Below are 24,224 nucleotides of genomic sequence, written 5' to 3'. Positions count from 1 at the left end.
GCCACTGTCTATGCACCATGCATTTAACATCTGGTCATTTGGCTTAGCTAAACTTAGGATTGGTACATATTTTTCTGGTTCCACTTTGGCATATTCGGTTACGCAAAGCATTGTACCCAATCTTTCCCCGCTTTTACTGTTTACGCCCTTGTTGTTTGCTCCTTCCTGCTTGCTTTTAGCACGGCATTCCGATTTAAAATGCCCTTCCTTTCCGCACTTAAAACAATTTTTGCCCTTCTTAAAGTTTTTCTTAAAATTGTTGATGTCATAACTGACGTGTAGTTCCGCGCTACTTGTAATTTCCTTGCTAATGCTATCTTCCTGCCTATTCGCTTCTTCAGAAATTTTTATTTTTATCTTGCTCAAGCTCGGCCAATCATCTCGCGTCTCAATTGCAACAACAAAACTTTCATACGATTTAGGCAAACAATTTAGCAACACAACTGATAAGATCTTTTCATCAACCTTTATGTTGACCTGGAACTTCCGCAAATATTCCTGTGCACTTATACCATCTGACATTTTTAACGTCAACAATTGTTTAATTAAAAGCACTACCCTTGCTGGTCCGCTTGGCCTGTGAATTTTATTTAGCTTTTGCCATGCCTGTGACGACGATACACAATTTTTAATATTGTTTAGTTGGGTCGATTTAACACAAAGTAAAATTGACGCCAACGCCTTTTGATCCTTTAGTTTAAAAGCTGCACGTTGCTCATTTGTTGCACTTTCACTAAGCTCAATTTTACCACTGACGATTGGCCACAAATCATTTTGTATGAGAACACTTCTCATCAAAACTTCCCATGTGATATAATTGTTTTCGTCCAGTTTCTCAATATTGAAATTCATATTTCCACACATTTTTTATACTTATTGTCCCACAGTGCAAAATTTGTAACTGTCGATCGTCTCATGCACAAATCAACTACGACGACAATACTGTTGTCCGTGTCTTTCTTTTGTTTTTTCGTTTTCTTTTAAGTATCCCTCCGAGTTGCTATTTACACACACACACTCAGGATTTTCTAAGGCTTGGTATACACACTTTTGGGTATACACACTCGCGGTTTTGTGCGGCTTGGCATACGCACTTTTTGGTATACACACTTGAGTCTCCGTTCGCTTTTGTGTTTCTTGATCCGTTGGGACTGCTTTATTTTGGACTTTAAACCACGGCAACGGTCCGATTCGCTGCAAAAATCTAATCAAAAAAACACAATGCGAATTTGTTCAACTTGTTCTTTTGCCTTTCTATGTACACACATACACTAATGAGTCTATGCTATTTTTTTAGCACTGCTTTTCACAAAGCACCAAACAATGTTTATTGTTTCTCACTGTTTCTGTTTTATACTGTTTCTGGGTGAATTGGTGTCTGGGCCCATAACCTGTTAAAGTTATTTTATTTGTAAGACAGCAGAAGATCAGTATACAGAATTATATGTGCTTCCGAGAAACATACGCAAGAAAAAGACGCCGAAAGAAGAATATCGATATGAGAACATCGAAGCAAGCATGCACTGACGATAAGGGACAACACGAACGAACTTCGGCTCCCGACGAGACCACCTTGTATAATTGCATCATGTGCTGCTGCTAGCGCAGCGACATCGAATGACAGTTCGAAAAATAGGTAGCACTTTTAATCCTCACAAGTATGGGTGACCCGGCCCCGCCGAAAAAAAATACGCCAGGAATACGAAAATATATCATGTGGGTGGATGGATTCTGATCAATGATCGACTTTGAAACATTTATTTCCTTGCTATTTAAGCCCAAATTCGGCAAAGAAGCACTCACTAACAAAGTTGTTCATAAAAAATAGGCAGCACTTAAAATTCGCATAAGTGTGCGGCTATACATATATAGAGTTTGAATTAACCGACAATTGCCGCGTAAAAATCACACACTAACACGTCTGGCCCTTTATAGGTGTGTATTAATGAGCTCAGCCCGATTTTCCGGAGGACCATCACTCCCCCGGCTAGCATCGATGGCTGTTCCAAGTGCAGACCAATATCAAAGCTCTTTCCATTTAGTAGCGCCGGGCAATCAGGCACATTAACACGGAATCAATGTCGTGTACATTACAGAGTCAAAATCTACTGTAGCACATGCTGCACCGAACCACAACCAGAACATAAAGAACATCAAACATTATATGTATGTTATAGTTATATTAACAAAACAATATCTTATTAATTATAGTGGATCAAAGACTGGTGGCAAAAAAGAATCATTGATCGACTGCTCGAGTTGCAATAGGTTCGGCTCCATTTCCGTGTACTGGGCTATCTTCTGATTCATCGAGACGTTCGCTTTAACGCGTTTGTTCTGAATGTTTTGTAAGCGCTCTCGGTTAACTTTGCTTTTGGCCATAGCAACCTGCAGTGAAATATTTACGAATTAATTGTCGCGTCTAGTAGCGATTGGCCAAAAGACAAACCTCAAGTGCCTTTTCCTGTGCTGCCAGTTCCCTCTCCATCACGCAGATACTGGAATCCAGGAGGCGCCTGCGCTCCGGACGCGTGTATTCTTCCGGGGACAGATGGTTGACGTTCCTGAAAAGACAAGGCAGACAGCAAGTTAGGGCGTGCAGGGCGACAAGTATAGGCGAAGGACAGACCAGTTGTGGCCCTCGTAGGGGGCGAACTTCTCCTTGAGCATTTCCAGTACAACCAACTTGTTTTCTGCATCGTTGTTGTCAAAGAAGTGTGTAGCATATTGGATATTACCAAACCTTCACGGAAGGCTGAGCAGGTGATGGTTCGTCTCCCGTCCGGGCACGTGCTTGTTCCGGCTTCCGTCTCATCGGCAAGAAATGGGGGGTTTTTTTATTTCCCAGAACGGACGGGACACAGCTCTACTCCAACAATCATAATACTGACACAGTAACGTTCATTAAAATTTCACGTGCAAGCGAAGTATCGACACAAATACATATGTACAAGAGCAAATACACCTAACTACACACACACGGACACGGCTGCGCGTTGCACTTCCACGGTCACCCAAAGGGGCAGGGGCGCTGGGGCCCACCGTGAGTGCTTTGGACGGCGCTTTTCACTCGTCACTTGGAGATTCCCACCTTTTTTCATCCTTTCTCTCCTTTGGGCCGGTTCTCCCGTTCTTCTTCTTCACTCCAGGCCTCGCAGCTGATCGACTGGGGTACCAGGGCTGGATAGTGCAGGCCACTAACCAGCTGATCGACTGCAGTGCGGTGAAGGGGCACTAGGTGCCAAAGCATCCAGCCCTCGACAGAGCCCGCTGCGGAAGATAACTGCGCCCACAGCAGCTAGCTTCTGTCAGCGACCGCACCTGAGGGAAGGTACTGCCTAACTCCTAGGCGGGATCACTTGCAAACCGCACACACACCTACGCATAAGTTCCATCCCAAATTCACACGCGTGGAGGAATCCCGTGGCCGGGGCGCGGACCCTGGAGGCCCTGAGAGATGTTCCCCCGAATCCTGCTTCGCCGGTGGCACACTTGGCCGACGAAGCAAAATTCGCTACAAGCCAAGGAGCAATGGTTTTCCAAAAAGCCTCAAAGGTGGCCCGAACACCGCCACAAGCAGCTTTAGCACCGCCAATGAAGCAGAGCTCGTTGCACAGCTTTGCCAGTGGGGCTACGCAGGACGGCGGCAAGGGCACTGATACTCTGAAGAGGCCGAGGGACCCCCCTACACCATCGAGTAGCGGGAGAAAAACCCCCCCAAGCGAAGCAGGAACTGCTTACAGGACATAGACGAGATTGGCGCAATCCTGGACGACCTACTCTACCAGATGAACGAGAAGGGCCAGAGGTCGATCAACATGGCCATCAAGAAGATGGTAGCACGCATGAAGGAGTTGCAAGTGGAAGTCAAATCCCATCTGCAGGCGCCAGAGGATAAAAAGGCAGCGCCAGGAGGATGCCAGTGCCATGATCACACTGCAGGCCCAACTGGCCCCCTACCCAGGATGACCAAGCCCAGTGCGACTAAGGCGACGCAAACGGCATCAGGAGCCCACAAGAGCGAGGCAACACCCCGAACTGAGGAGAAGAGCGCGCGCGGAAGGCCCAGGTAAGGACACCAAGCCGACGCCACTCGACAAGAGGAAACCAAGATGCAGTGCGGCAAGGCGGAAGACACCAACCCTACACAGAAGTGGAGTGAGGTGAGAGGCAGGCGTGCGAAACGCAAGCAGACAGGCCGACCAGACGCAGTGCTGGTCAAATGCACCGAGGAGGCATCATACGCCGACATCCTCAAACTGGTGAAGGCAGCACCAACACTCCAGAGCCTCAAAAACAAGGTTCAGGGCATCAGGAAGACAGCCTCGGGCGAGCTGCTTCTAAGGATGCAACAATCCTCAGACCCCGCCACCCAGGAGCTGCAGATGGCCATCCAGGCAGCGCTTGGGGACAAGGCAGCCGTGAAGGCCATGCAGGAGACAGTCGCGGTTGAGGTACTCAACATAGACGAGCTCACGACAGGCGACGAGGTATGTGAGGCCATAGCTGCAGCGATCGACGGCGACTTAACACAAGGAGCAGTGCCGTACATGCGGAAAGCATATGGCGCAACGCAGGTAGCTACGCTGAACCTTCAGCCCGCACTCGCAAAGAAGCTCCTGGAGCTCGGGAAAGTTCGAATCGGCTGGGTTGTCTGCCGCGTGCGGCAACGGATTGCGCCAACCCGCTGCTTCAAGTGCATGGCCTATGGACACACTGCAGCCAGGTGCAGATCCAAGCGGCCTGTGTCAAGCAATGCATGCTACAAATGTGGTGGGGAGGGGCACAAGCACAACCAGTGCAACAACCCGCCAATGTGCATACTATGCGCTGGCAAGCCAGGAGACGTCCGCTCAGCAGCCCACTCGGCCCTCAGTCGCAGCTGCCCTGAGTATAAGAAGGCACTAGCAAAACTGGTTGATGGTTAAGCTCCTGCAGCTCAACCTAAACCACTGCCGAGCTGCTCAGGATCTGTTGGCGCAAACAGTCGCTACTCAGCGAGCCGTACGGCAAAAAACACGAAGGAGTCTGGCAGCAAAGCTCAGACGGAGGAGCAGCAATCTGGAGCTGTGGCCCACAACCAGGCCAGCTTACCCACAGAGCATCCAGAGTGGGATATGTGAGAGCTAAGCACAGCGGCACTTTTGTCTACAGCTGCTACATAGCACCGAGGTTCACGCAGCAGGAGTATGAGGCGATCATCAGCAACATCGCTAACGACGCACGAGGCAAATCGCCGGTCCTGATAGCGGGCGACTTTAACGCCTGGGCCACGACTTGGGGCAGCGCCAAGAACACACCCCGTGGGACATCGCTCCTGGACGAGTTTGCAAGCCTGAACGTCTGTCTCCTCAACACAGGAACCACACCAACGTTCAGCAAAGCAGGGCGGGAGTCTATTATAGACCTCACCTTTGCAAGCCCAGAGCTCGCACGCCACGCGAAGTGGCAAGTGCTGAGTGCTTACACCCATAGTGACCACTTAGCCGTAATGACGGAAACCTTTGCACCCAGGAACACAACAAGGATACAGCGGGCGCTCCAGGCCGGGTACAAGGAGGAAAGCCTGAGCAGAGCCGCGCTCCTCTCGGCAGCAGAAAACCTAAGCGCCGCCGGGGATGCTGAAGCATCCGCGCTTGCCGTTTACAGGACCGTCAAAGCGGCCTGTGATGCAGCCATGAAAAAAAGAAAGATCGGAGGAAGCAGGCACCGGCCAGTACCGTGGTGGAATGAGCACATTGCCAAGGCCAGGAGGGAGTGCTGCGCAGCTCGGCGTGCCTACCAGCGAGCAAGAGGCTCCGCCCAATTTGGCAGAAATGGCGCGGCATTCAAGGCCAAAAGAAAAGAGCTGAAGGAGGCCATCAGAAGCAGCAAACTCAAATGCTTCAAGGAGCTCTGCGATGCGGCCGATGCGGAACCTTTTGGTGGAGCATACAAACTAGTCATGGGGAGATTAAACAGACAGCCTATGCCCAAGGATCCGGTGCATATGAGAAAGATAGTCGGCACCCTATTCCCTGGACAACCACCCTTACAAGAGGAAGCTAGGCTAGAAGGAGCTAGCCTGAGGGACACCACCACCATCATCACTGTCAGAGAAGTACTGGAGGCCACGGGTAAGCTGAAGATCGGGAAAGCGGCAGGTCCAGATGGAGTCCCTAATGCAGCACTAAAATGCATAATTAGAGCCCATCCGGAAGCATTCGCCACAATGTACACCCAGTGCCTAGCGGAGCGGACAGTCCCACGAGCATGGAAACGGCAAAGGCTGGTTCTGATACCCAAGCCAGGCAAAGAGCTCAACGACCCATCGTCATACCGGCCGCTGTGCATGCTGGATACCATGGGAAAGATTTTCGAGAGGATGGTATGTAACCGACTGGAGGCGGAACTGGCTGAGCGTCGCGGACTTTCCGACCTCCAATTCGGGTTCCGCAAGCAGAGGAGCACCACTGACGCCATCGAGATGGTGACAAACCTTGCCAGGGAAGCCATGGCAGGAACGCGATGGGCTGGAGGCGACAAAAAGTACTGCCTAGTATGTACACTAGACGTACGAAACGCCTTCAACTCTGCCAGCTGGAAGAGCATCCTAGAGGCCCTGACCAGGAGGGGTATATCTGAGCAAATCACACGGACTCTGCGAAGCTATTTCACGGACCGCGTCCTGATCTACGACACGGAAGAAGGAGCAGAACATCACCAAATCACCGGAGGCGTCCCACAGGGCTCGGTCCTAGGGCCGATACTGTGGAACGTGATGTATGACGATATCCTGCGGCTTACATTACCGGAAGGGTGCACCCTGGTGGGCTTCGCCGACGACATAGCACTGGTGACAGTGTCGAAACACGTAAGAGACGTAGAGGAGAAAACCAACGTAGCAGTCGGGATGATAGTGGCCTGGCTCGCAGCCAATGGGCTAGCACTGGCGGAGAAGAAGACGGAGGCTGTGCTAATGAGCAGCAGAAAAAAGGTCGAGCAGGCATGCGTGAGAGTCGGTAGCACGATCATCAGGACCAAGCCTGCGCTAAAGTACCTACCAAGCCCACCAAAAGCGACTGCAGCTACGGCGGCCATAAGCAGGATGATGGCCAATACAGGGGGACCACGGCAGCGTAGCAGGCAGCTCATCGCTGGGGTGGTCACCTCCATAATCTTATATGGATCAGCAGTGTGGGCACCAGCAATGATGGTTTACACATACAGCAGAGACTGCAGAAGCGCATACCGACGCTGTGCCCTGAGGGTAACATGCTGCTTCCGGACGGTGTCTGAAGACGCCGCACTTCTGGCAGCTGAGCGGCAGAGCGGAATGGAGGTAGCCAGCGAGCGGCGAGAGCGCACTATAGCCCAGTGGCAACGGCGCTGGGACCAAGCGGCAAAAGGGAGGTGGACCAGACGTCTCCTTCCCCAGCTTAGCCCATGGCTGCGAAGAAGGCACGGCCAAATGGACCATTATTTGGGCCAACTGCTGACGGGGCATGGCTGCTTCAAGCAGTACCTGCATCGCTTTAGGCATGCTGACGACCCGTATTGCAGCTGCTGCGGGCCTGGAGTCGACGAGGATGCAGAGCACGTCTTCTTTGTATTCCCCCGCTTCTCGCAAGAACGAACGAGGCTAGGGGAGACGCTTGCAGAAGGGAGTGGGGACACCCTCACCGACCAGATGCTAGCCGATGAGCAATCTTGGAACGCGGTCGCCTACATGGCAGCAAGCGTGATCAAGGAGCTGCGCAGGCTGGAGCGAAGCCGGACAAACTAAGCCAGAAGGATGACCCCACAGCCCGCACCGCGAAGTAATGCCTAGCGGCAGTCCCGCGGGAGCGGACCCACCCCCCCACCCCCTTCCCAGCCATAATTGTTATTTTATAAATATAAATTGTTTTCCCAATCTAAAAAAAAAAAAAAAAAAAAAAAAAAAAAAAAAAAAAAACACACATACAAGTCGTGCCACGGTGTTGTTGTGACCACTCATGCCCACCCTACCATGATCACCGCTCCCGGTTCATCCGGTGATCCTATAAAGAAGGCTCTTACAGCCTCCTATCCAACCCCATTACCCTCCTTTGCCCAGCATGGTCCCCGCATATAGAACTCTAGCCCCGATTCATGTTAAATCCTATATTTCATATTGAGCAATAGCACATGCATCGCACTAGTAAACTAATAAATGATTAACTCTTAATAATACACTTTAGATTGAAATTTAAATTACAAATTGAAAGAAGGTAAGGGTACATATCTCTAGCTAGATAGATAGTAATAGATAGATAATAATAATAAATAAATATGCAAAAGGGAATGACCGTGGCAGGTCAGTTATTCAAGTGCATTAGCGAAAGCAACCGCAAGTAGAAAGCATAAAAGAACGTCAGAGCGACCAGCCTCGCATCTTCCCTTTTGTGCCTTGTTCTTAAGAGGGCTGGTTCTTATGCGCGGCGTAAGCGCTTATGGTTGCCAGCAGGGCATAAGGGAGAGCGCACAGCCTCTCTAAAGCGACGAAGCCCCTGACTACGTGAGGTTTTTTTTTTTTTTTTCGGTCATGCAATAAATAGTTGCTCATAACAAACAAACTCCAATATTTTATCTTTATGTTTTGGGATCACTTACGGCCTTCCTTTGATTTGTTTTAATAAATGCGTTGAAACAGCGATGAAAGCGCTTCCATGGACTGCGGCAACGTTCCTAAAACGAAAGCTGGAGAAATACTTTTACAAAAAAAAACTCACGCTCTCCTCTGCCGTTTAACCGTTGTTCACTTTCGCCCTGTCACACATTCCACTTGCTATTTCTTCCGAACAGAATTTAAAAACACAACCAAAAGAAATTTACTAAGCTAATTACACTAATGACACTATAGCATAAAAATAGGAATCAGCGGTTACACTGATGGATATAAAAAAAAAACGACAGTCGTTGCCGCCGGCTTCACTCCTCGGCACTTCGTATGGGGAAACGAAAATAGGTCGAGACCCAGATCTATATTTCGGGTAGAAATTGGCTGACCGTTTACATAGCTTTAATAATTTCCGCAGAATTGGATGGCCTCCAATATATCGCGGGTCCGTGACACATAAGTGGCTCGCGCCCCCAAAGCGACTGATGAGCCGATCTTTTACGCCTCCCGCTTTGTGCTGCTCGGCCTAGCGCTGGGGGTTTTTTTGGTACGGGGCTGTAGTTGAGCGAGGAGCATAAGTCCCTTGCCGCGGGCGGAGGCCCTAATATCGGGGAAATTGTTGTTGCGAGCTTTCGTATTGGGGTTCAGACAGGTACCCAAACGATTGCCCGAAGTTTAATTCGGTACTAACCGCCAATCTGAAAAATTAATTTCCTACAATAAAAAAAAAGCACTACCCTACGCCACGAGTGTATGTGGTGTATATTAGCGACGCTGAAATACATACCAATTGAGATTGGCACTTAACACACTTTTACTTTATAAACGCACAATATTTCTTTCTTTCTGCTGTATTCAGCTGTTAAGATCTTTTCCCGGTTTTTATTCCTCTTTTTTTTTCTTCCAAGAGACCAAGGCTAGATCTGCACAGTCTGAGACCCCCAGTACAGCGTTAAACTTGAGAATCCTCCATTTTCGAGTTGACGCCGTAATTATTTTACAAGTTTCAACTCAAAAAACAGAAAAAAACCCGCTCTCCTTCGTTTACCTTTTAACTTGAATTGAGGCGGCAAAGTTGAGTAACATAGGGAGACCAATATCCCTTCTTGGTACTTTTCCAAATGTTCCCTTTTGTGGATCCCAGTATTTATACCTTTTTTTTATACGTTACTCTTTCAAACAACTTCAAATCCCCCCTACCAAAATCACACTTTGGGGAAGAAGGACCAAAAGGGTGATTCCCACTTAGAGCGATTTTTAACCATGGTGCTACTGTTTGATATCTTTGGCATGGAATTTGCCGATCAGATGTCCTTGAAGATCCTCTAGCTCGTAATAGGCTTGACCCAACTGTCGCCTTACCCGGGACTTCACAAAAACGGGAGCCAACTTGGCATTAAATCCTTTCACGAAATTACTTTGCTGGAAATTTCGACGGTAAACCTCCTGTCCCACTCTGAATGATACCTCCTTACTTCGAAGGTTATACGTCTTTTCATTTTGTTCGTGCTGAGCCCTCATTGCCTCCTTTGCCGTGCCACGCATCAGGTCAAATGAGTCGTCCCTAGAAAAATGCACCCAACGATCTTCTAACATCTCTAGCTGCCTCAACAACTGATACGTGGTACCATTCGTGATCATCTGTTGCCCAAACGCCAACTGGTATGGACTCGCCTTTACGGCACTGTGCACAGCCGATCTTAACGCACATGCTACACTGCTGAGCTGCTCATCCCAGTTACCTTGGTCAGTATTTATGTAGGCTTTGATTGCTGCCAAGATAGATCTGTTAACTCGCTCGGACGCGTTAGCCTGCGAAGTGTAAACGGCGGTGTAAGCGTGCTGTATGCCATACTTCTGAAGCAAGGAGTTGAATGCACGCCGTTGTCCGAGACTAGCTTTTCCGGCACTCCAAAGCAGTGAAATAATTGTTCCTCAATGTATGGTACGATGGCGTCGGCGGTAAATTTTCTTACGGGTTTAATAAACGGAAATTTGGAAAAATGATCTAGCACCACAAATATCCCGACATTCCCACTACGACTTCTAGGATACGGTCCCAGAAAATCTACGTAGAGCTTCTGGAAGAACCGTTCTGTTTCCCCCGTTTTTGCTAGTGGCGGTCTTAAAGGTCTATTTGGATGCTTAGTACACTTACAAATTTCACACCGGTTTATGAACTCTTTGACATCTTTTAACAACGTCGGCCAATAATAGTAGCGCCGAACCTTTTCGAGCGTTTTATTTATGCCTCCGTGTGCAGATAGGGCGTGCTCGTGAGCCATTTTCAGGACCGAATCTATGAGCCCCTTGGGAATCCAAATTTTCCAACAGAGTTCATCCGCTACCCTTTCGCCTGTTGCGTGCTCGGTGCGACGATATATATGCCTGCCTACCACCTTTACATCTGGCATCTGAGCCTGCCTACTCGCTACTTTAGCCCTAAGGGAAACGTAATCCGTCGAAATAAAGTGCTCCGACTCCAAATCGATCCTTTCTTCTGGTTCGATCTCTGACAAATCTGGGGAAAAGACCCGAGACAAGGCGTCTGGAATGATGTTTCGAGACCCTTTTCGGTGGCTAATATTAAAGGAATACCCCTGAAGCTTCAAAGCCCATCTGGCCAGTCTGCTACTCAGATCTGATTGGGACATCAGCCACTTCAAGGAGGCATGGTCGGTTATCACCGTAAATTGATGTCCCTCTACATAAGCGCGAAATTTCTTGATGCTCAGAATGGCAGGTAAGCATTCCTTTTCCGTCACCGAGTAAGCACGTTGGCACTTATTCAATTTTCGTGACACAAACGCAATTGGTACTTCATCGCCCTCTTCGTTTATCTGCATCAGTACCCCTCCTACTCCTGAGTGACTAGCGTCGCAGTGGATAAAGAAAGGCTTTTCAAAATTCGGCGTGTGTAAGACGGGAGCTTCACACATTGAGTTCTTCAGAGCTGTGAATGCAGCTTCTGCTTCTTCGGACCAAATGAACTGGCGTTTCTGCTTCAGGGCGTCCGTCAGAGGCGCCGCAATAGCCGCAAAATTCTTTATAAATTTGTGGTACCATCCCGTCATACCCAAGAATCGACGCAACTGTTTCACCGACTTCGGAGCAGGATATTCCTTAATGGCCTCTATTTTGTCCAAGTCCATGCCTATAATACCGTGACCCACTACATGCCCCAGATAGCGGACCTCAGGCACACAGAACTTGCTCTTCTGTATATTAATTGTAAGCCCCGCTGCAGACAGCTTCTCTGCTAATACTTTTAACACACTCAGATGCCTTTCAAAGGTGTCTGACACTATAAGCAGGTCATCCAAGTATATAAACACTTCGTTTCGAAGATTGGCTGGAATAAAGCGGTCCAAAAGTTTGGACATAGTAGACGGCGCATTGGTAAGCCCAAACGGCATAACTTTAAACTGGTAAAGCGGCCGTCCAGGCACTGTGAATGCTGTTTTATCCCTAGAACCTTCTTCTAGCGGTATTTGCCAGTAGGCATCTTTCAGGTCGAGGCTAGTTATGTATTCTGCCTTTGGTAACCGGCTTAAGATCCCATCTATGAGCGGCATGGGATACGCGTCCTTCCGAGTCACCTCGTTAACCTTGCGGCTGTCTATACAAAGACGAACCGTCTCCGGCTTCCGGACGAGTACTACCGGACAAGACCACGCACTGTTGGATTCTTCGATGACCCCTAGCGCTACTGTGCGATCCAACTCCTCATACATCAATTTCTCGATAGCTGGGGACACTGCATAGTGTCGTTGTTTTGTGGGCTTTACCTCCCCTACATCTATTACATGGGACAACAACGTGGTTTTTCCTAAACCATTATCCGCGAAAGACGGAAGACACTGAATGGTTCTATTCAGTTGTTCTCGTTGCACCTCCGATAAAGGACGTTGGTTTTCTGGCTTCCACACCTCATCGCAATGGTTCACCGTGTCATTAGCACTTCCTTGTGGATACAAATCGGCTGGCAATAAGCCAAATTCGGTCCAAAAGTTAATGCCCAGATACAGAGGCTGCGTTAGGGTTGGAACGATGTATAGGGTAACAGACCTGGTAACACCCTTATAGCCCACTTCCGCTTTAAGCTTCCCCACCACTCTCTGAGACTGCCCACCCGCTGTCCGAACTGTGGATGTCATGGGCTTAAATTGAAATTGGCTTTCAAGCAGCTCGCTGGCCAAATCTCCACCAATGCAACTAATAGATGCCCCTGTATCCATTAATCCAACAAGCTTTCTGTCTAATAATGTGACCTCTGCATATGGCCTGAGATCTTCTGATATTATTGACCATACCAGAGCTTTTTTCTCTAACCTTAGACTTCTGACAAATTCTTCCCGACGTACTTTAGCTCGTGCCTTCCGTTTAGCTTTCCTATCCTCTTTTTCTTCCTGTGTTATTTTCTTATTAACTATGGTTAAATTATTGTTTGCTATTGGGATTGGGAATTGCGTAGCAGCTTCTATCGCTACTCGGTGTTCGTCGCTTTGGACGCTGATGGTCTGCGTGCACTTTTCAAGGGTGCACGCACTTGGGTGTTTTTTGTTGCTTGGCATTTTTGGCACGACGGCTTGTAAGTGTCAGGCTGGCCACACCCATAGCAAAAAACTACTCGCTCTGCTACGCAATCCTGGTAGCGATGACCATTACCACGGCAGTTCCAACAGACTAAGTTGAACGCTGCTATCTCCCCATCACTTTCGTCTGACTCCTCTTGCCCTGGGCTTTCTACCGCGTGAACCAACCGTCTTGGTGCTGGTCGTGATCTAGCCACCGGATCTTTACCAACAGTTTGCATGAAAAGTTCCCGAGTCTTCACCAAGTGTCTTAACTGTGCAATGCTAAAGATCTTTTCATATAGCAGTTCATGCTGTATCTCCGGCAATAAATTGGATCGGAGTGACTCCATCAGGGAACCTTCTGACAAGGGCGTTGTCAGGGTATCTGCCAGTCGGACAATCGCTTCGTAGAACTCATCAAATGATTCGTTCTCCTTCTGCTTCCTTCGGTCTATTGCAGCTCGAATGTTGACGTCTGTCCTCGCATCCTTGAATCGTACTAACAATGAAGATTTAAGGCCGGCCCAAACGACCGTCCTAACACTCTTATGGTAGCGCCAATACCAGTCACTGGCACTTCCCTCAAAGAGATTGCTCACGTATCTCGAAAGCAACTCGAAATTCCCGTCCAATGTTTGGATCGTGAGCGCTTCTACCCGATAAATGAAATCGTCGACGGAAATTCCAGTCCGAACAGAGAACCTAAGCTTCCAATTGACTAAAATTTGACTAACACGCTCTGGTCGAATATCCACACTCATGGGGGAATTCCTGCTGGCTGTTTCGAAACCCTGAAACCCGGGCAAAGGTGTCGGCCGTCGTGCCGATCCTTCTCCAGCTTGGTTATCCCTCGAAGGATCACCCGCTGTATTTGCCAATTGGCCCATGAGAGATCTGAGAATACCTTGAAAACCATTAGCGATCGCATTGCTTAGCATCTCGGTTTGTGTCAACGAGGCTTCAGCCATGGCTTCGGCTATCATTCGCTGAAGCTCGTTACTAGGCGGCGGAGCTACCACCACTGGCGGACCAGCTTCCCTAGTTTGGGATCACTTACGGCCTTCCTTTGATTTGTTTTAATAAATGCGTTGAAACAGCGATGAAAGCGCTTCCATGGACTGCGGCAACGTTCCTAAAACGAAAGCTGGAGAAATACTTTTACAAAAAAAAACTCACGCTCTCCTCTGCCGTTTAACCGTTGTTCACTTTCGCCCTGTCACACATTCCACTTGCTATTTCTTCCGAACAGAATTTAAAAACACAACCAAAAGAAATTTACTAAGCTAATTACACTAATGACACTATAGCATAAAAATAGGAATCAGCGGTTACACTGATGGATATAAAAAAAAAACGACAGTCGTTGCCGCCGGCTTCACATCTGGGCACTCCTCGGCACTTCGTATGGGGAAACGAAAATAGGTCGAGACCCAGATCTATATTTCGGGTAGAAATTGGCTGACCGTTTACATAGCTTTAATAATTTCCGCAGAATTGGACGGCCTCCAATATATCGCGGGTCCGTGACACATAAGTGGCTCGCGCCCGCAAAGCGACTGATGAGCCGATCTTTTACGCCTCCCGCTTTGTGCTGCTCGGCCTAGCGCTGGGAATTTTTTTGGTACGGAGCTGTAGTTGGGCGAGGAGCATAAGTCCCTTGCCGCGGGCGGAGGCCCTAATATCGGGGAAATTGTTGTTGCGAGCTTTCGTATTGGGGTTCAGACAGGTACCCAAACGATTGCCCGAAGTTTAAGCCGGTACTAACCGCCAATCTGAAAAATTAATTTCCTACAATAAAAAAAAAAGCACTACCCTACGCCACGAGTGTATGTGGTGTATATTAGCGACGCTGAAATACATACCAATTGAGATTGGCACTTACTTTATAAACGCACAATATTTCTTTCTTTCTGCTGTATTCAGCTGTTAAGATCTTTTCCCGGTTTTTATTCCTCTTTTTTTTTCTTTATACTTGGACTGGACAAAAATAGCACGTCTGTCTTCGCCAACAGTTTTTCTTCCAAGAGACCGAGGCTAGATCTGCACAGTCTGAGACCCCCCAGTACAGCGTTAAACTTGAGAATCCTCCATTTTCGAGTTGACGCCGTAATTATTTTACAAGTTTCAACTCAAAAAACAGAAAAAAACCCGCTCTCCTTCGTTTACCTTTTAACTTGAATTGAGGCGGCAAAGTTGAGTAACATAGGGAGACCAATATCCCTTCTTGGTACTTTTCCAAATGTTCCCTTTTGTGGATCCCAGTATTTATACCTTTTTTTATACGTTACTCTTTCAAACCACTTCAAATCCCCCCTACCAAAATCACACTTTGGGGAAGAAGGACCAAAAGGGTGATTCCCACTTAGAGCGATTTTTAACCATGGTGCTACTGTTTGATATCTTTGGCATGGAATTTGCCGATCAGACGTCCTTGAAGATCCTCTAGCTCGTAATAGGCTTGACCCAACTGTCGCCTTACCCGGGACTTCACAAAAACGGGAGCCAACTTGGCATTAAATCCTTTCACGAAATTACTTTGCTGGAAATTTCGACGGTAAACCTCCTGTCCCACTCTGAATGATACCTCCTTACTTCGAAGGTTATACGTCTTTTTATTTTGTTCGTGCTGAGCCCTCATTGCCTCCTTTGCCGTGCCACGCATCAGGTCAAATGAGTCGTCCCTAGAAAAATGCACCCAACGATCTTCTAACATCTCTAGCTGCCTCAACAACTGATACGTGGTACCATTCGTGATCATCTGTTGCCCAAACGCCAACTGGTATGGACTCGCCTTTACGGCACTGTGCACAGCCGATCTTAACGCACTGCTGAGCTGCTCATCCCAGTTACCTTGGTCAGTATTTATGTAGGCTTTGATTGCTGCCAAGATAGACCTGTTAACTCGCTCGGACGCGTTAGCCTGCGAAGCGTAAACGGCGGTGTAAGCGTGCTGTATGCCATACTTCTGAAGCAAGGAGTTGAATGCATGGGACTTAAATTGGACGCCGTTGTCCGAGACTAGCTTTTCCGGCACTCCAAAGCAGTGAAATAATTGTTCCTCAATGTATGGTACGATGGCGTCGGCGGTAAATTTTCTTACGGGTTTAATAAACGGAAATTTGGAAAAATGATCTAGCACCACAAATATCCCGACATTCCCACTACGACTTCTAGGATACGGTCCCAGAAAATCTACGTAGAGCTTCTGGAAGAACCGTTCTGTTTCCCCCGTTTTTGCTAGTGGCGGTCTTAAAGGTCTATTTGGATGCTTAGTACACTTACAAATTTCACACCGGTTTATGAACTCTTTGACATCTTTTAACATCGTCGGCCAATAATAGTAGCGCCGAACCTTTTCGAGCGTTTCGAGTCCTGAGTGACTAGCGTCGCAGTGGATAAAGAAAGGCTTTTCAAAATTCGGCGTGTGTAAGACGGGAGCTTCACACATTGAGTTCTTCAGAGCTGTGAATGCAGCTTCTGCTTCTTCGGACCAAATGAACTGGCGTTTCTGCTTCAGGGCGTCCGTCAGAGGCGCCGCAATAGCCGCAAAATTCTTTATAAATTTGCCATACTCCCCCGTCATACCCAAGAATCGACGCAACTGTTTCACCGACTTCGGAGCAGGATATTCCTTAATGGCCTCTATTTTGTCCAAGTCCATGCCTATAATACCGTGACCCACTACATGCCCCAGATAGCGGACCTCAGGCACACAGAACTTGCTCTTCTGTATATTAATTGTAAGCCCCGCTGCAGACAGCTTCTCTGCTAATACTTTTAACACACTCAGATGCCTTTCAAAGGTGTCTGACACTATAAGCAGGTCATCCAAGTATATAAACACTTCGTTTCGAAGATTGGCTGGAATAATGCGGTCCATAAGTTTGGACATAGTAGACGGCGCATTGGTAAGCCCAAACGGCATAACTTTAAACTGGTAAACCGGCCGTCCAGGCACTGTGAATGCTGTTTTATCCCTAGAACCTTCTTCTAGCGGTATTTGCCAGTAGGCATCTTTCAGGTCGAGGCTAGTTATGTATTCTGCCTTTGGTAACCGGCTTAAGATCCCATCTATGAGCGGCATGGGATACGCGTCCTTCCGAGTCACCTCGTTAACCTTGCGGCTGTCTATACAAAGACGAACCTTCTCCGGCTTCCGGACGAGTACTACCGGACAAGACCACGCACTGTTGGATTCTTCGATGACCCCTAGCGCTAACATGCGATCCAACTCCTCATACATCAATTTCTCGATAGCTGGGGACACTGCATAGTGTCGTTGTTTTGTGGGCTTTACCTCCCCTACATCTATTACATGGGACAACAACGTGGTTTTTCCTAAACCATTATCCGCGAAAGACGGAAGACACTGAATGGTTCTATTCAGTTGTTCTCGTTGCACCTCCGATAAAGGACGTTGGTTTTCTGGCTTCCACACCTCATCGCAATGGTTCACCGTGTCATTAGCACTTCCTTGTGGATACAAATCGGCTGGCAATAAGCCAAATTCGGTCCAAAAGTTAATGCCCAGATACAGAGGCTGCGTTAGGGTTGGAACGATGTATAGGGTAACAGACCTGGTAACACCTTTATAGCCCACTTCCGCTTTAAGCTTCCCCACCACTCTCTGAGACTGCCCACCCGCTGTCCGAACTGTGGATGTCATGGGCTTAAATTGAAATTGGCTTTCAAGCAGCTCGCTGGCCAAATCTCCACCAATGCAACTAATAGATGCCCCTGTATCCATTAATCCAACAAGCTTTCTGTCTAATAATGTGACCTCTGCATATGGCCTGAGATCTTCTGATATTATTGACCATACCAGAGCTTTTTTCTCTAACCTTAGATCTCTGACAAATTCTTCCCGACGTACTTTAGCTCGTGCCTTCCGTTTAGACTCCCTATCCTCTTTTTCTTCCTGTGTTATTTTCTTATTAACTATGGTTAAATTATTGTTTACAATTGGGATTGGGAATTGCGTAGCAGCTTCTATCGCTACTCGGTGTTCGTCGCTTTGGACGCTGATGGTCTGCGTGCACTTTTCAAGGGTGCACGCACTTGGGTGTTTTTTGTTGCTTGGCATTTTTGGCACGACGGCTTGTAAGTGTCAGGCTGGCCACACCCATAGCAAAAAACTACTCGCTCTGCTACGCAATCCTGGTAGCGATGACCATTACCACGGCAGTTCCAACAGACTAAGTTGAACGCTGCTATCTCCCCATCACTTTCGTCTGACTCCTCTTGCCCTGGGCTTTCTACCGCGTGAACCAACCGTCTTGGTGCTGGTCGTGGTCTAGCCACCGGATCTTTACCAACAGTTTGCATGAACAGTTCCCGAGTCTTCACCAAGTGTTTTAACTGTGCAATGCTAAAGATCTTTTCATATAGCAGTTCATGCTGTATCTCCGGCAATAAATTGGATCGGAGTGACTCCATCAGGGAACCTTCTGACAAGGGCGTTGTCAGGGTATCTGCCAGTCGGACAATCGCTTCGTAGAACTCATCAAATGATTCGTTCTCCTTCTGCTTCCTTCGGTCTATTGCAGCTCGAATGTTGACGTCTGTCCTCGCATCCTTGAATCGTACTAACAATGAAGATTTAAGGTCGGCCCAAACGACCGTCCTAACACTCTTATGGTAGCGCCAATACCAGTCACTGGCACTTCCCTCAAAGAGATTGCTCACGTATCTCGAAAGCAACTCGAAATTCCCGTCCAATGTTTGGATCGTGAGCGCTTCTACCCGATAAATGAAATCGTCGACGGAAATTCCAGTCCGAACAGAGAACCTAAGCTTCCAATTGACTAAAATTTGACTAACACGCTCTGGTCGAATATCCACACTCATGGGGGAATTCCTGCTGGCTGTTTCGAAACCCTGAAACCCGGGCAAAGGTGTCGGCCGTCGTGCCGATCCTTCTCCAGCTTGGTTATCCCTCGAAGGAACATCCGCTGTATTTGCCAATTGGCCCATGAGAGAGCTGAGAATACCTTGAAAACCATTAGCGATCGCATTGCTTAGCATCTCGGTTTGTGTCAACGAGGCTTCAGCCATGGCTTCGGCTATCATTCGCTGAAGCTCGTTACTAGGCGGCGGAGCTACCACCACTGGCGGACCAGCTTCCCTAGTTTGCGGCTGATTGGCCGAAGCAGACGTCGAAGCTCCCTGTGGAGCCCCCACATGGGCTTTACTCCTTGTATCAGGCATTTTTGGTACCAATAAGGTTCCGACGGTATCCCCAGCAGTTTCGTCTAATAAATTCAACGTCGATGACTGAAAAGACGTTTTACAGACAGGACAAACCTTCTTAGAACCCACTTGTGCGCCAAAACAGGCCCTATGGAAAGTGTGACCACAAGACGTGGAAAGGAGCTGAGCCAAATATTCCACCTGAGCCTGGCAGATCAAGCAAACACTTTCTTGTAATTCTTCGTCTGCTAAATTCTCGCAACTGCCAAATACGGGCATAATATAAAATATAAAATATAATAATAAAGTAATTAAATAGATAAATAAAATTTAAGAAATTAATAAAAAAAAAAAAATACAGTATCAAACAAAAAAAACAATCTGCTAGGACCATGCTTAAGTCAAAGGGAATAATAGGGTATATCTATGTGTGTGTATGTGTATAATATGTCCCATGTACTACACTTACTCAACTACATGCATAAAGAAATTAATAATAACCCACAACTCGTAGCTATAGGCGGTCCGGGTCTTTCGCGGTGGGTAATAGTTTTATACCACGTTTCCATCCAACGATACCAGATACCCAGCCCGATGAGTATGAGTCCATTCACAACTCCTTCCTGGCAAATTGAGGCCTTTCACCCACCGTTCCTGATCGGATAATCCAAACCGGAAAAAAAGGAGCATTCCTCCAGCATTGGCCAGACCATAGGAACAGGAAGGAAAGGAAGACAAACGAATAAAGAAAGAAAGAACGAAACGAATAGTAATAAGCTCGATGCATCGGGGTGGTACCGGTGTTATATGTACTCATCATTCCGGCCTGCATCCTAGGAGCCCGCTTGGTCACTTACAACGGTGGCAATAGTTTAATAACCCACTGCGCTGATCCAGCATAAAGTGATAAAGCCAAAACAAACAAAACAGAATGACAACTAGAAAGACACATCTGTCCCGATACTGGTTGGGAATGTAAGGTCACATCTACATTCCACAATTTTCACAATCATTTGGGCCTTGCCGGTTTGTTGTCAGTTGCGACAACTCGGGCCCCACGTTGGGCGCCAAATAATAAACTAACTGTAGCATATTGGATATTACCAAACCTTCACGGAAGGCTGAGCAGGTGATGGTTCGTCTCCCGTCCGGGCACGTGCTTGTTCCGGCTTCCGTCTCATCGGCAAGAAATGGGGGGGTTTTTTTATTTCCCAGAACGGACGGGACACAGCTCTACTCCAACAATCATAATACTGACACAGTAACGTTCATTAAAATTTCACGTGCAAGCGAAGTATCGACACAAATATGTACAAGAGCAAATACACCTAACTACACACACACGGACACATACACACATACAAGTCGTGCCACGGTGTTGTTGTGACCACTCATGCCCACCCTACCATGATCACCGCTCCCGGTTCATCCGGTGATCCCATAAAGAAGGCTCTTACAGCCTCCTATCCAACCCCATTACCCTCCTTTGCCCAGCATGGTCCCCGCATATAGAACTCTAGCCCCGATTCATGTTAAATCCTATATTTCATATTGAGCAATAGCACATGCATCGCACTAGTAAACTAATAAATGATTAACTCTTAATAATACACTTTAGATTAAAATTTAAATTACAAATTGAAAGAAGGTAAGGGTACATATCTTAGCTTTTATGTTAGGCAAATAGATAAAAATAAAAAATAAATATGCAAAAGGGAATGTAAGAACTGTGCGCCGCGATCGTTATGGCAGGTCAGTTATTCAAGTGCATTAGCGAAAGCAACCGCAAGTAGAAAGCATAAAAGAACGTCAGAGCGACCAGCCTCGCATCTTCCCTTTTGTGCCTTGTTCTTAAGAGGGCTGGTTCTTATGCGCGGCGTAAGCGCTTATGGTTGCCAGCAGGGCATAAGGGAGAGCGCACAGCCTCTCTAAAGCGACGAAGCCCCTGACTACGTGAGGTTTTTTTTTTTTTTCGGTCATGCAATAAATAGTTGCTCATAACAAACAAACTCCAATATTTTATCTTTATGTTTTGGGATCACTTACGGCCTTCCTTTGATTTGTTTTAATAAATGCGTTGAAACAGCGATGAAAGCGCTTCCATGGACTGCGGCAACGTTCCTAAAACGAAAGCTGGAGAAATACTTTTACAAAAAAAACTCACGCTCTCCTCTGCCGTTTAACCGTTGTTCACTTTCGCCCTGTCACACATTCCACTTGCTATTTCTTCCGAACAGAATTTAAAAACACAACCAAAAGAAATTTACTAAGCTAATTACACTAATGACACTATAGCATAAAAATAGGAACCAGCGGTTACACTGATGGATATAAAAAAAAAACGACAGTCGTTGCCGCCGGCTTCACATCTGGGCACTCCTCGGCACTTCGTATGGGGAAACGAAAATAGGTCGAGACCCAGATCTATATTTCGGGTAGAAATTGGCTGACCGTTTACATAGCTTTAATAATTTCCGCAGAATTGGACGGCCTCCAATATATCGCGGGTCCGTGACACATAAGTGGCTCGCGCCCGCAAAGCGACTGATGAGCCGATCTTTTACGCCTCCCGCTTTGTGCTGCTCGGCCTAGCGCTGGGAATTTTTTTGGTACGGAGCTGTAGTTGGGCGAGGAGCATAAGTCCCTTGCCGCGGGCGGAGGCCCTAATATCGGTGAAATTGTTGTTGCGAGCTTTCGTATTGGGGTTCAGACAGGTACCCAAACGATTGCCCGAAGTTTAATTCGGTACTAACCGCCAATCTGAAAAATTAATTTCCTACAATAAAAAAAAAGCACTACCCTACGCCACGAGTGTATGTGGTGTATATTAGCGACGCTGAAATACATACCAATTGAGATTGGCACTTAACACACTTTTACTTTATAAACGCACAATATTTCTTTCTTTCTGCTGTATTCAGCTGTTAAGATCTTTTCCCGGTTTTTATTCCTCTTTTTTTTTTTCTTCCAAGAGACCAAGGCTAGATCTGCACAGTCTGAGACCCCCCAGTACAGCGTTAAACTTGAGAATCCTCCATTTTCGAATTGACGCCGTAATTATTTTACAAGTTTCAACTCAAAAAACAGAAAAAAAACCCGCTCTCCTTCGTTTACCTTTTAACTTGAATTGAGGCGGCAAAGTTGAGTAACATAGGGAGACCAATATCCCTTCTTTGTACTTTTCCAAATGTTCCCTTTTGTGGATCCCAGTATTTATACCTTTTTTTTATACGTTACTCTTTCAAACCACTTCAAGTGCTGGTTCAACTTGCTCAATATGGTGGTCATTTTGTGACGCATGGCAGCCACCAATTCATCGGTGGCCAAGTATGTGTCCCCGTGCTCTGCGTGAATGGCGGCAAAGGGAGCCAGATCCTCGGCACTGCATGGGGAGAAATACATATATTCCATTTATAACAAAAAAAGTGATACGAGTTGACGAAATCTGCACATGCCTGAGATCGGCAAAAACTTTAGAAATAGCTTCCTGGTAGGCCCGTTTCACCTCGGGCACAATTTGGCTGTGCCTGTAGGCAGCCTCTATGTCCTCGGGGTCTGGTTCGGCATTCTTTTCAGACATTTTGACTTATTTAAAAAAAAAATGCGATTTAATTCAAAAAATGCACGTCGGTGGCTTATATAGGTGTGACCAGTTTTGGGGAAGCCATAACGCGTCTTACAAATACTACAAAATACTGAAGACAATAAAATATCGCTTATCCGGTACTATCTAAGAAAGTTCCAAGGTGTCTGACCTAGAGGGGGTGTATCGGTATATAAAGATGTATTTATGAAATGTTATAATAAATTTTATTTTGAAGTGCGTAAATGGTATATAGGGCGTTGTGTTGGAAATAGGTTATACAAATGTCCATACTCAGATTTCAAACACAAGTATCATTTCGATTAGACCTACGTTTAAACCTTACTTTAGACACAGTCTAATATAATGGAGTACTGAAAATCAGCATATCTTGTCGAAAATACATTTATTCCACTGGATTGCATTTAAATCATTGTCACTCATTCACTTTCAAACAATTCGACCTTGTCGCTCAAGTTTGGTGGGACTTGGTCTTTTTTTTGGGAATTCCTCTCTATTTTGTATGGTATATCTCTCTTTGTTGAGGGATTTTTGGTAGCCACAATGTCCTTTTTCAGCTCAACAATGTCCTTTCCATACTCACTTACGTTGCCAGAGAAAACGAGCAGCATGTCCCGCAACATGCGAAACATTCGCAATACCCTAGCGAAAAAGATATTTAAGAATAGCGGAAATGTTTGTCATTCCAGGCTCTCATGAATGCTCTCATCTCAGTCTCTGTTTTTTTTTTTGTTAATTTTTTGTTTAAACCTTCTTTTAGTCAAAATACACTAAAAAGGAGTACCTAAAAGTAGTTAATCTTGAACAAAAATTATTCATCAATGGCATATGTGGGCAGAGCTGAGGCTGAGAGTCTTAGTTAGACAGCATTATTCAAAGGAATATACAATTTGAGCAATAGAAACGATGCTCACTTAAGTTCTATTTTTTTAACCTTTACGCCAAAACCTTTTTTCTAGGCACAATCTAATGAAAGATAATATTTAGAACCAGCCAGTCAAGTAGAAAATTGGTTCATTAATCGGATAAAATTATGTGGGCAGGTTTGGGGGCTTTATTTAGCTAGTAATATTCGACGGAATATCAAAAACGAGGAATATGTATAACATAACTTGAATTCATCAGTATATTTAGGGTATATTTTGAAAATGAGACGTTTTATTTTGGTATATTTCCGAGTGTCAGACCGTATATTTGATCAATGGGTGCTGCCACTAACGCCTTTTCGCTTTAT

At 46.6% G+C, this 24,224-nt stretch overlaps 1 protein-coding gene and 2 long non-coding RNA genes across 5 annotated transcripts; all 3 read right to left on the bottom strand.

Annotated features, from left to right (window-relative positions):
• Nucleotides 1-2,422: 2,422 nt before the first annotated feature.
• Nucleotides 2,423-22,990, bottom strand: LOC117191664. Its single transcript, XM_033396471.1, has 4 exons — nt 22,842-22,990; nt 22,642-22,768; nt 2,630-2,715; nt 2,423-2,564 (listed from the first exon to the last, which is right to left on the bottom strand). The coding sequence occupies exons 1-4, from the start codon at nt 22,964-22,966 to the stop codon at nt 2,423-2,425; spliced, it is 480 nt and encodes a 159-aa protein (XP_033252362.1). The 5' UTR covers nt 22,967-22,990.
• On the bottom strand, nt 8,542-9,517 carry LOC117190468. Of its 2 annotated transcripts, none has more exons than XR_004473698.1 (2): nt 9,408-9,517; nt 8,542-8,700 (listed from the first exon to the last, which is right to left on the bottom strand). It is a non-coding gene; the product is annotated as an uncharacterized LOC117190468 (long non-coding RNA). The 2 variants fall into 2 exon arrangements; XR_004473697.1 differs by lacking the exon at nt 9,408-9,517 and adding an exon at nt 9,010-9,151.
• On the bottom strand, nt 14,240-22,344 carry LOC117190467. Of its 2 annotated transcripts, none has more exons than XR_004473696.1 (2): nt 22,236-22,344; nt 14,240-14,969 (listed from the first exon to the last, which is right to left on the bottom strand). It is a non-coding gene; the product is annotated as an uncharacterized LOC117190467 (long non-coding RNA). The 2 variants fall into 2 exon arrangements; XR_004473695.1 differs by lacking the exon at nt 22,236-22,344 and adding an exon at nt 15,060-15,079.
• Nucleotides 22,991-24,224: the final 1,234 nt, after the last annotated feature.

This window comes from Drosophila miranda, assembly GCF_003369915.1.
Source record: "Drosophila miranda strain MSH22 chromosome Y unlocalized genomic scaffold, D.miranda_PacBio2.1 Contig_Y1_pilon, whole genome shotgun sequence".
NCBI classification, from domain to species: Eukaryota; Metazoa; Arthropoda; class Insecta; order Diptera; family Drosophilidae; genus Drosophila; species Drosophila miranda.
Note: the sequence above shows the minus strand (reverse complement) of the source record. Positions and strands in the feature narration are given on the sequence as shown.

Coding starts and splice junctions, on each gene's coding strand:
- LOC117191664 (XM_033396471.1), bottom strand. CDS start 22,966: ATGTCTGAAAAGAATGCCGAACCAGACCCCGAGGACATAGAGGCTGCC. Junction 2,716..22,641: donor TGAGCAAGTTGAACCAGCAC/TTGAAGTGGTTT, acceptor TATGCTACACAC/TTCTTTGACAACAACGATGC. Junction 2,565..2,629: donor CCCTACGAGGGCCACAACTG/GTCTGTCCTTCG, acceptor TTGTCTTTTCAG/GAACGTCAACCATCTGTCCC.